The sequence below is a fragment of the Dendroctonus ponderosae genome, unplaced genomic scaffold, assembly GCF_020466585.1.
Source record: "Dendroctonus ponderosae isolate FM_Combo_2020 unplaced genomic scaffold, Dpon_F_20191213v2 Dpon_F_20191213_8, whole genome shotgun sequence".
Classification (NCBI taxonomy): domain Eukaryota; kingdom Metazoa; phylum Arthropoda; class Insecta; order Coleoptera; family Curculionidae; genus Dendroctonus; species Dendroctonus ponderosae.
Genome location: NW_026019016.1, coordinates 2,205,458 through 2,222,142, shown reverse-complemented (window position 1 = coordinate 2,222,142; position 16,685 = coordinate 2,205,458). Strand labels below are relative to the sequence as shown.

Below are 16,685 nucleotides of genomic sequence, written 5' to 3'. Positions count from 1 at the left end.
TTGCAATAATCTTGCGCCACCCTTGCACAAAACGACGATCATTTTTCTAATTTCATAGATAACAGAAAACTGTATTTTTTCTACATAACCCCCCCCTGACTTTAAAGCTGGATTCGCCCCTGCGTCTGACTCAATTCACCGATTTATCCACTAAACGTTCTGATCGTAGTTGAACATACTTACTGCAAGCCTGTCGGTGTAAATGGCAATTTTCTTAATGATATCTCGACATTTGATTCTGACTTTTTGCTCAGTAATCAAATGCTGGATGATAATATCGGTCATATTTTCCCTATACGCATACCGTTCTTTGTAGAGGCCATGGACCATGTTAAATGCGAGCTGATAAAAGGCGATTGTTCCATCTTCACAGCCAAGAGCCTGGAACATTAGTATATAGGTTGATTTAAAATAGGCGCAAATTAAATAATCAGTAATTGTTTAGGTTTGTGAGTTTTTCGGTCAATCGGTGATGACTTAAATATAGTCGAAACGTCGGCCCATGAAAAAATAGTGTTTAGTTTTTGCCACCATCTATTGACTGAAAAACCCACAAACCTAAACAATTACTGGTTATATTTAAACCTACCACAAAATTGCCGGTTGGATCTGCTTCACAGCACCAAATCCAGGAGTTCTGCTGGTCTCCGATCATCCCCAGTTTAATACCTTCCCTCGTATACAACTTGCAACATTTGTTTAAGCCGCTTATCAATATGTAGTCTCCTTTAGGAAAGTACCGAACTCGCAGGGCGTTATACCCTATGCTTCGTTCTTTGCCTACAAGTTTCCCGCCCAAGGTATAAAAGCATAAAACCTTATTCCAGTCGGTGACACACAAGATATCAGTCTGATCCCCTTTAAATGTGCTCCACGATATGGCCCAAATGGACGCCGCTCCAGGTCGTTCGATTTTGCTTTTTTCTTCGCCTAATTTGTTCCGAATCGAAATAACGCCATTGTTCAAAGCCAAAGCCAAATACTGCCCGTCGTTCGTCCAAGAACAGGAGTTAATTCTCACGTTGACCTTGTGTTTCTGAACGGCTTTCTGATCTGAGCTCCAAAAGGCAAAATCGCTCAGTGCGCAACTTGCCAACTGATGCGACAATGGATTAAAGGCGACACACTGTACGGAATCATTGTGGCTGTACTTCAGCAGCCCTTCGAACTTATTCGACCAGATAATGATTGTTTTGTCTGCACTTCCACTGGCAAATTTTTCCCCATTTTTCGCATAAGAAACTGTATGGACCTGATCTTTGTGGCCCTTCAAGAGCTGGATAAGGGAGCCTTCAGTCGTGTCGTAGATCAGAACGTGGTTGCCACTTGCGACAATTAGTTGGGTGCCATCTGGGTTGAAGCACAAGTCGTATATACTGAAATACATTTTGCTTTAAGGGTGAACGAAACTCCAACATTAATTTGTTTGAATTTTTATAACTGTGCAAATACAGTGTGATTTAAAATTTAAAATTTAGGGGGTTATCTGCTTTAACAGTTGAAAATCGAATTTCTACTTTGTTCTTAAGTATTATTTTAAAATGGTCCCATGTTTGATTGGTCGCCTATTGGAATATAAGCAAGCATTTCAAAAGGAAAATTGCGATCCTTGCTTCAATTTACGAACATTTTTTATATTAAAAAAGACGTCTTCAATTTTTTTTGGAAAAATTCAAAGCGGCCATTGTGTTTTTTGCCATTATCAGGTGGAGATTTTGTCAAAAAAAATTTTTGCAGGCAGAATCTTTCGTCAGTTTGCAATACTGCTGTTATGTGGAAAAGTATTGAATGATTAACGCTTAATTTTTAACTTGCGCCAATATACTGATTGAAAAATCCATCAATGGAAATTTGAACTTGCCAGTGGGAAAAACTTGGTCGCGTCTATAGGATTTGTTGGCCAACCAGGGCTTTAAACGGTTCAATTTTTATCCGTTTTTGCCAAATTCATCAACATTTAATCATTTAATCATACATTTCTTGCAAATCCAGTCCATCTAATAGAATTCAGAAAGCAACCAATTCCACTTACCTCTGCCCATTCTTGTCACTGTCTTGTATCTTATCGACCCATTTTGGTATGGTTCTCATGATTGTCGATCTGTCTTCACCTTGTTCTCGTCTGACAATACAAGTTATAAGCAGTTACATTTTAAACTGAAAACAATCATTTGAAAATAAATCATTAAACTCTTTCCGAGGTTTAATGCGTTCGCAGCTCTCACACAAAAGAAGTCAAGAGTCAGGCTGTTATGTTGACATGCCAAGCGGTTTCCAAGGTAACAACGTATAACCGGCCAGGTTGATTGGCCTACTGTGACTACCTGTGAAACAATTACGGATTCAAGGTGGCGATGTTCGAAGTCGTTCAGTATCAGTTTCTTGTTATATGAATCTTATGAGCTGAAGATTTTTGGAAGTTGTGCTACCTTCATGAAGCATCGGCTTTTCTTCGGTTTAAAGGTACCCACATGTTGGCGCGAATAATCATATTTAAATGAATAGAAGCGGGATGTTCGCCATCTTAGTTCTTGTCCTCGGACGTCCTGTTCATAAAATAATCATAGATTGAGGATTTATGCATACAAAATGACTCAAACTGGAAAATCATGATCAGCTCAAATTGCGTTTGATTTACGAGGTTTTTTGCAGGTCGGAGGTTGGTATTCAAGAAATGAAGAAAAAATTCGAACAAGCCGGTTTTGTAGGAATTTTGTCTATTTTGCAGTAGTGCGGGTCAAAAGTTTCAATTCCCCGTCATCATCAGGCCATTTCCACAATTTTTTCGCATTTACATGTAGTTTTCGCGGATATTTCAGCAGGTCAAAGTTTGATATTCATTTCCTAAGGAACCTGCAAAGGTAGAGAGTTGATTTTCTATCACGCTTGTAGCACAAAGCTTGTTCTATCAGCGGAAAACGTTTCGATTTTGAGTCATTCTCCGAAAAGTTTCGGTGATTTTTTCATATTTTGCTGATATTAAGCACTGTTTATCCAGCCCGGAGCTTAACATTTGTTTCTGCAGAAAGTGGTAACGCTGGACAGCGGTTTTTGAATGGATTTGGTTGGTCGAAGTCTATTGTATTACACAGAAATTTTATTGATTTTGCGCGCTGTATTGATTTTAGAGTAAATAATTGTGCATAAAATTTGCAACCGTTTGATACGCCATTGCCAATGATTTCCTTTTAAACTTGACTAGCAATTTAAATTTCCTTGCCTTAAAAGTGACACTTTAAAATGGAATTTGGAAAAATAAAATCTTTGGAAACGGTAAGCGATAGCGGCCTGCTTCTTTCGTCGGCTGTAAGAAGAATAAATGAGCGCTCTTCCTTTTTTACTTTAAAATGTAATTTGCTGTTCAGATGCGTTTTCAAAAAAATAATCAAAATTTTCAAAATCAAAAATGTTATTGAGCGTTTGTTAATTGGCACCTTTAGTTCTCTCTAACCGAGCACTATTTGTACCAGAATTAAAAAGTGGAAGCGGCGTGTATTACAAGAAGGAGGCAAATGGGGTGAGCGCCGCCCCACCGAGAGGAAACCCAGCCATTTTAGATGCTCCCCAAACTGAAACCGACAACTTTTTCAGTCAACTTTTAGGCTTAATATGCGGTCATTTTTGCAAGGATTCTCCACTACTATCCGAAGTACTGAAGCCGACTCAACGAGCTCCTTTGCTAACCACTTTTGCGGGTATGCTGAGCATGTAGTGCATGTGCATGGAAATTAATCAAGGATTTCTGTGTGATTTATTTACTAACTGGCATGCTGTATTTTGTAAATATTATATAAAATTTGCACATTTCATTGTAAAGTGGGGTCCATATTGCTCGTGCTCGTGTTCGCGTTAATTCTTTGTGTTTGTGCTGTTTGCCAGAATGGTTTGAATCGTTAAGAAAAGTTTTTACAGTGCTAATTACTAAAGAATCTCTGCTAAGAGCGACCAATTGGATTGGAGACATTAGAAAAATCATGAAATCAAGTCCAAGTGCTCATGAGCTTATGCATTAGTTTCATCTACTGCTACCCAACCGATCAAGGTTTTAGGTGGTTGCAAGCTCATATTAAATAGATTTATCTACAGCAGGATGTGAAGCGCGTAGCGATTTTTATGCAGTTTGTTTCTTCTTGCTGCTCGCGAACAATGTGGACCCACATTTACATTTAACAACAAATCGGCGCTTTAACGGAAATATTTTTGATTTTTAGCTCTAACCAGAGACGGATTTTCAAAAGATATCTGCCGAAGCATGATTGCTATGATGGACGTTGACAAATCGGGCAAACTCGGCTATGAGGAATTTAAGAGTCTCTGGCAGTCTCTTAGGGATTGGAAGGTAAACTATTTCTACCAAAGAGTGGCACTAAAATTGTCTATAATTTGTATTTAAGTGCCCAATGAAGTTGCCTGAAAGTTCTGGTACGTTGACTTCAAGCTTCCTAACTCTTTGGCACAATATTGAAAATAGTTTGTCTCAATAATTCAAGAAACGTTCGAAAAATCACTTATTCACAACTGTATTAAAAAGAAAAAGTTCTCTGCAGATTGAAAAAACGATCTGCATAAAATAGGCATTAAATGCTCTGAAAAGGGGCACATTTTAAATATTTTAATAGACACTTTAAGGCATTGAAAATGCCCAATAAACCAGTTTCAAGCCTGCTGAAGTCGGCGGACCCAGAAAGGATTCTTTGTACTTACAGGAGTGTAAATACAATAAATTAATATTGGGCCAAGAAATGTTACATTGACTAGGGAATTTTTGAGATGCAATAAACGAATAGTGCAAATAAAATTACTTCAAGCCTTTTAATGCAGCACAATTTATTGCAAAACTCTCATCAGGCCCAAGAAACTAGCTAAAATATTCAACGATTGTTCTAAAATTTACAGTTTTTAAAAGTTTGATAATCTGTATAAAATTCCATCCAGTAAAGGGGCTTCAAATCTTTTGTAGCCGCTGCAGAAAACAATTTGAGCAATTTTACAAATTAAACGTTATCTTTTTCATAGTTAACTAAACAACGTTTAGCTTTTAATACTCGTTTTGAAACTTCCAAAATTTGCAACAAAACGGCTGCAAGCTTCTGCAATCGCGCGACTCAATCAATACATTGTGAAGTAGAACCGACAATAAAAAAATCTTCGAAAATTTAGTCAAATGTTTAGCTTTAAGAATGAGTTTCAACAATTGCCTTAAATAAATAAACGTGTCCAAGAAAGTGGCCAAAATTTTTTGGACGAAAGAAAACTGGAAACATTTTGCCGTAGCACTAACAACTGTTTAATACATTGAGCTTCAAGCTTATTTTGCCTTTGCGTAATATTGAAAACAGTTTTTTTAATTGATTTAACTAGTGTTTGAAGTGCAGAAGTTAATGAAAAACCGCCTAACTTTTTTGCACAACTTTGTCACATCGATGTGTTTTAGTGTTTGATTATGTTTCAGAATGTCTGGAGTTTATATGACACTGATAAATCAGGAACATTCAGTGGATTCGAACTGAGGCAAGCTTTGCAGTCTGCAGGATATCGGCTTAATAATCGAGTTCTCAACGTTTTGATGCACCGTTTCGGCAACAAAATGGGAGAAGTACATTTCGATGATTTTATGATGTGTGCAATGAAGACTAAAACGATGATAGGTAAAGTGTTTATGGAATGTTTTTTTTTTTCGACTATTCCTAAGGATTGCTCAATTTTTTTGAGTCTTCTGTCCATCTAAATTATTGCTTATTATTTGCAGACTGTTTTAAAGCCAAAGATAAAACTGGAATCAACACCGCAACGTTTTCATTGGAGGAGTGGTTGGAGAGTACTTTATATTCGTAAACAGTTCTACTCTAATGCTCATTTCTACTGCCTGTTTATATATACTTTTTGTATTTTATTACTATTAAAATGATATAAACGTCGCTATTGATACGCATGTTTAAAATACTATTTTTATGCATCTTGTTGAAAAATCACGAAATATACGACCTATTAATCATAAGCATTGTGTGTTTCGATGGAGATGGGAAATTTCAATATTTAATATTTTGCATATTCTTTATGTGATAAGTTTCTGGGTTTAAATTTGAATAAATTCAACTCTAGTGTACAATTTTACAATTTCTGCTTGGTAAATGTGGCCTTATAGAAGAGCAAGAGCCTTTTAAACCGCAAAATGTTTTTATGAGTCAGACTGTTTAATATTCTGAAACTGTAGATGAATTACATCACGTAAATATGTAAAGTTGATACAAAACATAAAATTTGTTGAAATTTTTTTATTTCTCTTCACTCTCTAATCCGATGTGACTCATCAGAATTTTGGCATGTCAATAAACCTACTGAATATCGTAGATAATTTTTTTTAAATAGTAGAGAGTGGAGCTGGAGGTAAATGCGTAGATAAAAGAATAATAAAACATGTTTGGCTGCACATAAATTACTTGAGATCTATGGAAGTTTTCGTTTAAAGTGACTCAAAATTAGGGTTGTTGGGGAAAAAATCTTCTGTCTTAATTTCGTCGCTGCAAATTGACAGCAACCTGAAGACAAAACTAAACTAAAACTCAAAAAAGTATTATGGCGATAATAACAGACGAAACAATTAAACTTTCGATTAATGGAGATTGTATTATCTTGTGTAGAAGCCGTATATTAAATAATATACGTAAGAATGCAGAAGTCGTATATTAAATAATATACGAAAGAAAATCGTATAAGGAGAGGAACGACAGAATGGCCGTCTAGATTTCCTGATCTTATGCCTTTGGATTTTTTTTTTGTGGGTGAGCATTTGAAGTCTGAAATCGTCAAAATCAAAACTCCCTTTTCGCGTTTTTGTATGATGAGATGCAAACTGGGAAAAGGGAAAACATACGTTCAGGGACAGAACATCTTCATCGAGATGATTTTGTCAGCAAAGTCATCTAAGAAGGCAATAATTATTCTGAAATCCAAGTGTGAATGGTATCAATTACTCCGAGTAATTGGTACTTTTATCGAAGAGCAAATAACAGTAATCTGCAGGAAAGTCCCGTGAGGTCTCTAACCACAAATTATCAGTCTTTCTACCATTGATGACACAACCGTATTCTGCCCTGTAATTTTCTTCGGCTGGGTGACAATTATTTGCACATGCAAATAAAAATGCATACATTCAGATTTAATTCCCCACATTACTTTAATGGAAATTGATTTTCTGTCGCAGACAGACAGGTGGGTGATGATATATGGACGTTTTTTTTCGATAATTGCTTAGGATATTTTTTCTTTTTGAGTAATTCTTGTTATTTTTTCATTATATTCTATTTGCCTTTTTCCTATTCTATTGGTCCTGAGTTATTTTCGTAAAAATAGGCGATTTTGCCTTATGAAATTATGTTAAAACAGTAAACAACAGACCGAACAATCGGACAAAAAAATTGTTTAAAATTAAATTATTCAGTGTGATTCAAAATTGTCGCCATTTCTCTGGAGGTTTGGTCCGGGGATGTTTTAGAAGTACAGGAAAACTGCAAAAAAATATATATTTTTAAACTGAGAAATTTGCAAAAAGCTATATCAGAAGAGTGGCAACAACGTTTTTCAAGGTAATCTGCCTAATTAACATTATGTAAAAACCTGTTGCTTTGTAATTATCAAAAAATTCGGTAACCATGGAAAAATAGAGAAAGTGACAATAAATTAGATAAGAATAAACGGTTAATTCAACTTTGCTGTAATCATAACCTCGAATTGATGCGTACACAAGCAATGACATATTTCTGTTAATGTGATTCAAAAACAATTTTGAAACAAAGAAACATTATCTTTAAATTAAGTGTTGTTAGTATAAGTAGTCACATCTTAAGTCGAATGGGGACAGCAATCACACAACAACAAAGAATAAACATTCGATAATGCAATGAAAATAATTATAGTACCTAGTAAAGTTTGCTAGTCTCACGCACAATTAAGCATTCGACTTTTTCTAAATGTGTATTTCCGCTATGCTGAGCGTTGGCGCTTCCACGTTAATGAGTGGGTACATTTGCATTTCCATTCGAAATGAATCATCAACGTTTTAATTTTAAAGCAAAAGATTCGTTTACATTTCCCACAAAGCAGCCGCCATCTATTTGCCCTCAACATTTTGTGGTCCTAATTCATTAAGAAAGCTTTTAGTCTTAATGTAGATTGATGCATACCGTCTGTCCTGCACGCGACCAGCTCGTGTCCATTATTAGAGGGTCGAAAAGGTGAAAATGTCCCTCTTTGACCCCTCTTAATAGGGTGATGTGAGGTTACTTTGGCGCTAAACGATGACACGCGGCCGCTTCTACCCCTAGTTAAAAGTTTGGCTAGACGATTCATTTAGTTAAAATCATGTGCTGATGTTTATCTTTGCTTTAATTTACGACCCATATTTTGTTTTTTGGTCAAATTAATACACGTTTCAGTGAGGCCTGATTACAATTTAATTGCCCTATGTTCAGCACTCTTGAGAATTTACGTGAATTCACTTTAATTCATAAAATTATTAATTATCATATACCAGAAAAGGCGATTAAAGTAAAAAATGTTGCCACATCAAGCAAAAATGCGAGCAAAATTTATTTTTTTTGTTGCGCCTATTGAGCATTCCAGAGAAAAAATGCTCAAGACCTGCTAGGGCTTTCCTCTTCAAAAGAATACTTGAAGCTTGGAATAATCGCCATCAGAAGGTTAAAACGATGTTTGGCTTTGAAATTTTTTTGTACATGGTTAGTAAACTTCGATGTTTCATCTGTAGTATAAGAAAAGTAAAATCGGTCGAAAATAAAATTCTTAAAACGGCTTGAGAAAGTCAATTCAAAGCAAGCTCTTAATTTTTTAATATTTGGAAAATTATTGGTGTTCTGAATTTTTCTCTCAAGAAACATGCCTCTATTTTCACATAAGGTTTCAAGTGAGGTAATTTTCTTAAACAATTATGCCCAGCAAATTTCGCTATCTGAAAAAAACTGATGTCTGATGTCTGAAAAAACCACAATCGTCAGATTCAAACGTTGTTCCAAACTTAAACAAGTTTCCATGTTTGGAACGCCATTTACATGTAAATAACGACGCATTTTCTGATCTGCTTTGGAGAATTCTGACCAAGAAAATTTAGAGAACTTGCAAAACAAAAACATTGTTACATTGAAACGTATTTGCAGTGATTGTACATTTTCCTTCTTGTCGCGTCAACAGTAAAAATCCCTGCTTTCCTGGGTCTTAAATAAAAATTTTTAATTATTGACGATGATGCATTTAACATTAGTTGCTTAAATGGTGCCTGGACGGGAACTTTTGAACGAAAAAAGCGAGCAAACAATCATACATATAATCGCTATTTATTCTTGACTTAAATTTGATCTGTATCTTGACTGATAATGCTGAATCTGTTTTAACAGTTTTGTTAGATGAAACGCTGCTTCCGGATTATTGTACTCTTTGAACTTGATTTTCGTTTCCTTCGTCGCTTTAGATGGCAAACTGGATTCGCTCCGTTTGTCTCGTAGCTGCTGGATTTGTTGCTTCAAAGCAAGCACTTCTTTGTAGAGAGTCATCACCATTGTTATTTCCTCTTCTTTCTTGTTCAGCTCCACTTCTAGTCGTTCTAGTTCTTTTATTGTCGTGTCATCTCCGTCGCTTTGATTTATTTGGGACAGATCTTCGTATCTCCTGCAAATCATGTACATCCAAAGTGTGTAAGCTTGAATATCAAACATGCCTTAGTTAAAACCATTTAAACGTGCTACGCTACTTCCTTAAAACTAAAGTTATTCCATGTTTAGGATGGCAAATTTCAAATGCGATAAGCACATTTGGCGATGATAAATCCTACTTATAAAAAAAAGCGTCGTATGCGCAACGTACTTGTTTAAGGAGTCAAAATCGTGATGCAAATTTGCTAGAACTTCTTTCAGATTTTTCTCTCTTCCTCTTAGGGTACTTTCCTTTTGACATTCCTGATTAACGGTTGTGGCTGTTTGAACTTGGCTTTCTTGAACCTTGGATTCTTTTGGTATAAAGCTGGTTTTGGTTATTTTGTACCGTCGTAGTCGTTTCTTCAGCTGGTTTTCGACATTCTAAAAATTGGTTCTCCCAATTGAACAATCAGCTCAGAAACAAACATGATTAGTTTAGTTTGCACCTGACCTGGGTGTTTAAGCTGTTTTCCGTTATAGTACGGATATTTCTTTGATATCTATTGGCTATTTGTTGAAATCCTATTCCGGGCTGAGAAATGCAAGTGCACTGCTCACTCGCATTACTTTTGTCAACTTTCCAATTTGGAACATTTTTCGTTTCGATTTCCATGTCACCCGAAGGCCCTATAGATGATTTACCGATCACTTGATTTCATCATTATTTATAGTAATTTACCAGTTATTATCATCGTGTGGGTTTGGGGAGATTCACTTGCTTCTTCCTCCTCTCCTTCTTCGATGGTTTCTTCAACTATGTTTTTCGCTTGCTCTTGTAACTGTTGCATATTTAAAAATGTGTTCGATAAGGGACATTTGGATACAGCATGCCTGAAAAATTGAAGAAACCTGAAAATTGCATTCTCTGCAAAAACAGAACAAGTGACTCATTTAGAAAAGCATTAGGACTGAATATTCCGATATTAATAAGCAACCCTTCTACAAGTATGGAGCTTATAGATTAGAGTTGGAATCCAGCGAAACTATCTAAGCTTTTACATACACAGTGCTTAAGAATCAATCGCAGAATATTTACTTACGAAATCTTGGAATTTATAGATGAAACCAAAGCTGAGAACGGTTTACTGTTTAATTTTTCGGCAGCTAAACCGATGTTATGAGCCAACGTGGGCGATATTCCATGGATCGGTTGTCTATTTTTAATAATATTCATGACTTGCTGTATGTTGATCCCGATATTGTGACTCTGAGTGGTTGAAATAGCCGCACAAAATGGGATCGATTTCAAATTGAGCGTGCCCAGATAACTTTTCGCCACTTGTTTCATCTTGGAAGCAACTGTTGGAAGTTCGTAGTTTCTGCTATAGCAACAGCTAATGGTGGTTCTGGGCACATGAGGCGGATCGCAGGAAAATGAGTTTCTAAATCCGTTTGGACAGGCTGAATCGCTCTTGGCTGATTGATCATATTGCTGGCTTTTGCCTGCATTTGCAGCCTGGATGTTTAGCGGCGGTATATCGTTTTCAACCATTTCCGATTTAGCTCGATCGTGTTGTCTGGATTTCTTCAAGTTGCTCTCATCAGAGTCGCTGTTTTTCACCGCCTTGTTGTGGTAAATTTCCACCAAGTTATTGTTTTTCGAATTTAATTTACTTAGATAGCGACTTCTGATGATTGTCGAAGACTTGTTCTCCAAGCCTGTATTGGATCTTGCTATAACTGATCTCGTTTTCTTCTCAATTCGTGCTGGCTGTTTAAGTGAATGTTGAATAGGAGTTTTGATGCTCTTGGCGGCTTTCCGTTTTTGTCCTCTGGTTTTCGGCGTCAAGATATTGGTACTTTCTATTTTTAGTTCTGGCACAATACCTACAAATTTGATGCTTCCCAACTCTTCTTCTAGAAAGCAATTGCTTTTTACTGAAACGGAAAATAAAACGGGATAAAAGTGCTTACTTGTAGATACAGCAGTGGACATTTTAATTTGTGGAGATGTTAATTGGGAGTGAATCTCCGATAGGCGGTTCACAGAATTCGTGATTCCATTTAGAATATTGTTAATCGTTTTAACGGCAGCTCCAGTATTGTCTGTTTCAATATGGTCAGATGTTTGTCGGATGTCCGCAATAATTGTGGTTGTATCATTAATAGTTTCCTTGTCATCTAATACGAAAATGATGCAATATAAGTATGTATAAATGCCCATCTATGAATTATTTTGGTAATTTTTTTAAATAATTTTTAACCTTTTTAGCGCCGACCAACGAGATGGGGTTGAGGAGCTTCTTATCTTCTTACATAAACCATGAAAATTTAATTTTCAAGAATTCATCGCTTTTCACAGTAAACACTGTTGCAAATTTAAACTGAATTTGTCCACTTATTAGTTTTAGAAATTTTGTAATCATTTTCTATGAGCAAAATGTTTATCGTGACTTTTCTAAAAAAATATTATCTAGCGCGATTCTCTATTAACATTTTCAGTTTTTTGCGCAGCACTAACAGGGTTAAAAAGCATTTGCGAAATGAACAGCTAATCCAACTACCTGCTAATTTTTTGGCATGAGAAATCTTTCGGTTTTTTGTCGGTTCAATTCGATTAGATCCATAAATTTGTTTCATGTAATCCAACTGATTTTTCAGATTATTGCACCTCGATTCCGCTTTTTCCAACTGTTCTTCGATATCTGCATTGAAGTGAGTGGTAAAATATTTAAAACTTTCAAATTATCATAACTTCTGAGTTCCCCACCGATTTCGAGTCTCTACATTTTTTTGAGAAAATTTTGTGCTTTTCAGAAAATTTTAAAATTTCGAAATGGGCCCAGTATTAACAGTTATGCAGACAATTTCCACATTCAAAACATTTATTTTTCTTTTAAAAATGGGTGTTTTCGACCGTAAATGCACTGGAAATCCACCAACAATGAAAACATTAATAATATTTTACTTGAAAAAATGCCCATTCGGAATTGAAACCTTCATAACTATTAATATTTAAATTTTCCAAATGATGGTTTTTAGAGAAAATCGTATTCGTTCCAACAAATGTTCAAGTTTACAAATCTTAACAGAGTTGTGCGAAAATGTTGATTGGAAAATACTTCTAAATCGCATTCACAACAGAGTTATGCAGGCAAAATTCAAGGACTCAGTTTTTTCCAAAAATTTGGATTTGCGACTTTAATGTATTGAGAAATTATTAAATTTCTTATTTCAAACTTTAAATCGTCAAAACCTTAAAATCCTCAATTAAAAAAAAGAGTAAGTAGAGAGTTATAGCGGAAGTTTCCACAGCAAAAACAATATTTTTGTCAAAAAATGCAGGTTTTTTCTCTTAAATTTCTGGGAATTCATAGAGTGTTTTAATAATATTTTGGTTGCAAAATTGACTTGAAAACCCTCATAACTTTCCAACCCATTTCATTTTCCAAAGGGTGAGGTTTAGGAAAAACTGCTCGTTTCCAAATAAAGATTAAAATCGGGTCAAAATTAAAAGCGTAAAATATTTACCAACAAAAATCGCGATTTTCTGGTTCAAAAATGCATTATTAGAACTTAAATCTATCTGAAGTTTGCCTAAAAATTGTTTATGCTATCTTTAAACTCTCTTAACTTAAGTTTTGCACTCCTTTTCAATTTTCCAAAAGGTTGTTTTTTCGAAAAACTGTTTCCCAATAAATTGAAAATTTGCCAAATTGGGTGATTATTAAAATAGTTAAGCATTAAATTTACATTGAAAAAAGAGCGATTTTCTTGCACAATTTTCAGCAGACTCCCACATATGTATACAAGTTGTTAACTTCCTAATAAATTATATCATAAATGTATTACAATGTCATTCAGACAATGTTACAGTTCAGAATGAAGTCTATCAAAATTGAGTAATTTTTGTGAAAATGCAAGATCAAATTCATCCTTCACCCCCTGATATCAGTCAAATCATATTTCTGCATGAAAAATTGGCGAAACGAAAATGCGACCGATTCCTGTTGAATTTGGCTTTAGCCTATCACCAAATGGGCCATAAAGTTGTGCTGTACACTTCCCAGTATAACAGAAGTGAAACTATCGACGACTTTAAGGTAGACAGTTTATTTTCACGAAATATATCCCCATTTAAAATTGAATACAGTTTTTAGATAAAATAAAAATTAGATATTCTGGCTGGTGGATCCCAAATAGCCTATTTGGAATTTTCCGTGGAAAAATGTCGATATTAAAGTCAATATGTTTGGCCCTAAGAATGGTATTTTCTCGACAAAAGAATGCATCCAACCTAATTATACTGGACACCAGCATTATAGCTTTATACATTTTGAATCTCTTCACACATAATCGACTGCTTTATGTGGAATCATTTGAGCAGCTTAGAAACCAGGCAGATTTTTGCGAACATTCCACATACAGTCCATCACTGCTGGAAGCAAAATTTATAAAACTGGCCGATGAAATTGTTGTTGAATCTGACGGATTTGCTGAAGTATTTAAAAGGTCTTTTCCAGCAGTAGCTAAGGAACCAGTTATTATTTATCCTGCAATTGATATTGGGCTTTGGAATGAAGATGGCATCAAAATTCAACGAATCATTCCAGACTTAATGGACAACACGGTTGTGTTCCTTTCCATAGGAAAGTACAAAAGATCCACCAACTTCAAGTTGGCTTTAAATGCGTTTGAAATACTACTTCAACTCATTGCTGACATAGAAACCACTAAATGCTTTCAACTAGTAATTGCGGGAAATTGTAAAACTCTGGAGGAGAAACTGTATTACCAAGAAATGGTCTCTACAACCAAAGAGAGAAAATGCGCCTCGCAAGTGAGCTTTCTCAATAAGCTGCCAATAATTCACGAAAAAACCCTGATTATGGGGGCGGCCGTCGCAATTCATCCATCTAAGTCCGATCTACAGGCGGACTTTATTTTAAAAGCCATGAGTTTAGGAAAACCCATAGTGGCAACAACGAAAGGAATTGCACCTCAATTGCTTCAGAACAAAGTTTCCGGAATTACGACTGAACCCGATCCCAATGCAATGGCGCAAGTTTTGAGGAAACTCATGATGAGTCCTCATTTACAATCATTTATAGGCGATGTGGCCAAGGAGGTTTTCCAGAAGAATTACTCGTTTAAAAGTTTCTGCAGCAAATTATCTGAGATTACATTCAAGCACGGTATCGAAGCAGCTCCTTCCATCAAAACTTTGAAAGCCAAAGAGGCGTGAACTTTTATTTAAATAATGTGACTGACTAATAAACTACTTTGGGAACATGGATTTGTTACCTTGTAATCTTATGTCGTTGGGCAGCTCTTCAGATGTATTACTGTCATCCTCAATGATGTTGCTGGAAATTTGATCTGTACAAAAAGAAGGAAACAAATCATTCATTTATGTTGCTTCTAAAACTTTCAAGTTTAAAATGTATTTTTACCCTGCGTACTATTCTAAATTTGCTTTAAGAAATCGTCAGAAACATAAAAGTTTACTCAGGCTTACCTGGTACTACTAAGAAAATTGTAGAAAGTCGAAACATACAAATATCCCCTGATGAATTGAGGCAATTCCCGGCTCAAAAAATGAGTAAAATTTAGTTCTGTCGTTAATACATTTGAAGCTTTAATGCAGATTGAAGAACTTTTTGAATCTGGATTTAAAATGAATCAGCAGGAATGGGGGAAACTTGGAAGTTGGAGAAATCCAAAACTTAATCTCAAAGGCAGTTATGTAAGGAGAATAGAAGGGAAAATGCTTAAAAAAATTAGCTCTTGGTTGAGGAATCTGGAATCTGGAATCTTGGAAAAAGAACCCGTCAATGAAAAGGGCGTGATATTAGGAAGAATACCTGGAAAATAAAAATTTGAAGTTTCAATAAATAACTGAGATGGTTTCGATGCGCTTCCCATACTATAAAAACTTTTCAACCACAACTATAGTCTAATTTACTTGTTTTGTCTAGCCGACTGCCTACTGGAACTTGGTTGGTTCAATCGGTTTGAAGCTTAATCAAATAGCGATTGAAACTAGTTATGAAAATTAAATAAATTTCCTTGTACTTACCGTGTAGAAGGTCAACAGTTTGTACTTCTCCGCAGCAGTCACTACTCATGATTAATCATATAAAGTGGAAACTAAATTAAATAAATAATTTTGTTTAAAAGTGGAAAAATTGCGACGATTATACTAAACCATGCAAAAGGACAAAAATTACCAAAGCATTACTTGACACATTGACACGAATTATTAGTGTTATTACAAATGTGTCAAGGAACACTAAACCCACCATAACTTTTAATTGAGTAAAATTCAATAAAAATAGGTGAATTTCACCTTAATGATTGGAAATATGAAAAGTTTTCCTCGACTTCAAAATCAATACTCTGTTCTAAATCTTGAGAAATATTGTATGAATTAAATAAATTTACTTCGACTTGCTTTTTCGGTTTTTAAAGTATACATTTTTGTGATTAATTAATATTTTAATGTGTCGAATTTTTATGCTGCAACTCCACAATCTACGCAGCTTTTTGATTATTTTAATCAATTTTCATCAATTTATGTTGATCCATTTTGCAATCCAATAACAATTTGCTGGAGGATATTATAAAATACTCTTCGGTAAAACATGAATTCCTAAATGCGCTCAGATCAATTCACGTGTGTAACTAATTATTTGCTAATTCCACTAGTTGAATGTATAAAATATTCCTCATCGAAAGTGGAAGAATTTGGCCGGCTGATTGGTTAATAAATTATACCGGCATAACACCAACACGTTCATTCATTTCTTATTATCATTGACCGTCAATGATTCGTGCATTTCCTATACATTTGTTTCCAATTATAACTGCTTCAGTATTTCACCACTCTATCTACTTAAAGAGATTAACGCCTTGTATGATTGGCCGTCAAGAAAATAGGCACCTTCCAAAGGTAACTACATTTTATTTCTACCTTTTCCTATAATTAAATCAGTTCAAAGGTGATTCCATTTTCCGCAAAAGGAATCTTAATAACAT

At 35.2% G+C, this 16,685-nt stretch overlaps 4 protein-coding genes across 11 annotated transcripts in view; 2 read left to right on the top strand and 2 right to left on the bottom strand.

Annotated features, from left to right (window-relative positions):
* Positions 1-2,265, bottom strand: part of LOC109544798 (intraflagellar transport protein 122 homolog) — a 5,274-nt gene extending 3,009 nt beyond the window's left edge. Inside the window, exons 1-3 of the mRNA XM_019915145.2 lie at positions 2,033-2,265; positions 590-1,376; positions 184-381 (exon numbers count right to left, since the gene is read on the bottom strand). Coding sequence (XP_019770704.1) covers positions 184-381; positions 590-1,376; positions 2,033-2,091 — 1,044 coding nt within the window. The 5' untranslated portion in view covers positions 2,092-2,265. The remainder of the gene's footprint in view (positions 1-183; positions 382-589; positions 1,377-2,032) is intronic.
* Positions 1-5,998, top strand: part of LOC109544799 (calpain-A) — a 24,280-nt gene extending 18,282 nt beyond the window's left edge. For 3 of the 5 annotated variants that reach the window (XM_019915146.2, XM_048669448.1, XM_048669447.1), the window contains 4 exons: positions 3,471-3,695; positions 4,212-4,339; positions 5,453-5,648; positions 5,750-5,998. In XM_019915146.2, coding sequence (XP_019770705.1) covers positions 3,471-3,695; positions 4,212-4,339; positions 5,453-5,648; positions 5,750-5,835 — 635 coding nt within the window. In that variant the 3' untranslated portion in view covers positions 5,836-5,998. The remainder of the gene's footprint in view (positions 1-3,470; positions 3,696-4,211; positions 4,340-5,452; positions 5,649-5,749) is intronic. The other 2 variants (XM_048669450.1, XM_048669449.1) reach the window with 1 other exon arrangement.
* Positions 5,999-9,334: 3,336 nt separating this feature from the next.
* LOC109544910 lies at positions 9,335-15,929 on the bottom strand. 3 transcript variants are annotated; one of them, XM_019915334.2, is made up of 9 exons: positions 15,727-15,929; positions 14,952-15,026; positions 12,212-12,352; positions 11,622-11,828; positions 10,748-11,564; positions 10,387-10,538; positions 10,159-10,334; positions 9,877-10,088; positions 9,335-9,681 (listed from the first exon to the last, which is right to left on the bottom strand). In XM_019915334.2, exons 1-9 carry the CDS (start codon positions 15,773-15,775, stop codon positions 9,351-9,353), a joined length of 2,160 nt encoding a protein of 719 aa, XP_019770893.1. In that variant the 5' UTR covers positions 15,776-15,929; the 3' UTR covers positions 9,335-9,350. The 3 variants fall into 3 exon arrangements, with proteins under 3 accessions (XP_019770893.1, XP_019770894.1, XP_019770895.1); XM_019915335.2 differs by lacking the exon at positions 12,212-12,352; XM_019915336.2 differs by lacking the exons at positions 11,622-11,828; positions 12,212-12,352 and having other exon boundaries at positions 10,748-11,585; positions 15,727-15,928.
* Positions 13,517-14,943, top strand: LOC109544912 (alpha-1,3/1,6-mannosyltransferase ALG2). Of its 2 annotated transcripts, none has more exons than XM_019915337.2 (2): positions 13,517-13,750; positions 13,801-14,943. In XM_019915337.2, the coding sequence occupies exons 1-2, from the start codon at positions 13,565-13,567 to the stop codon at positions 14,890-14,892; spliced, it is 1,278 nt and encodes a 425-aa protein (XP_019770896.1). In that variant the 5' UTR covers positions 13,517-13,564; the 3' UTR covers positions 14,893-14,943. The 2 variants fall into 2 exon arrangements, with proteins under 2 accessions (XP_019770896.1, XP_048525119.1); XM_048669162.1 differs by having other exon boundaries at positions 13,676-13,750; positions 13,808-14,943.
* Positions 15,930-16,685: the final 756 nt, after the last annotated feature.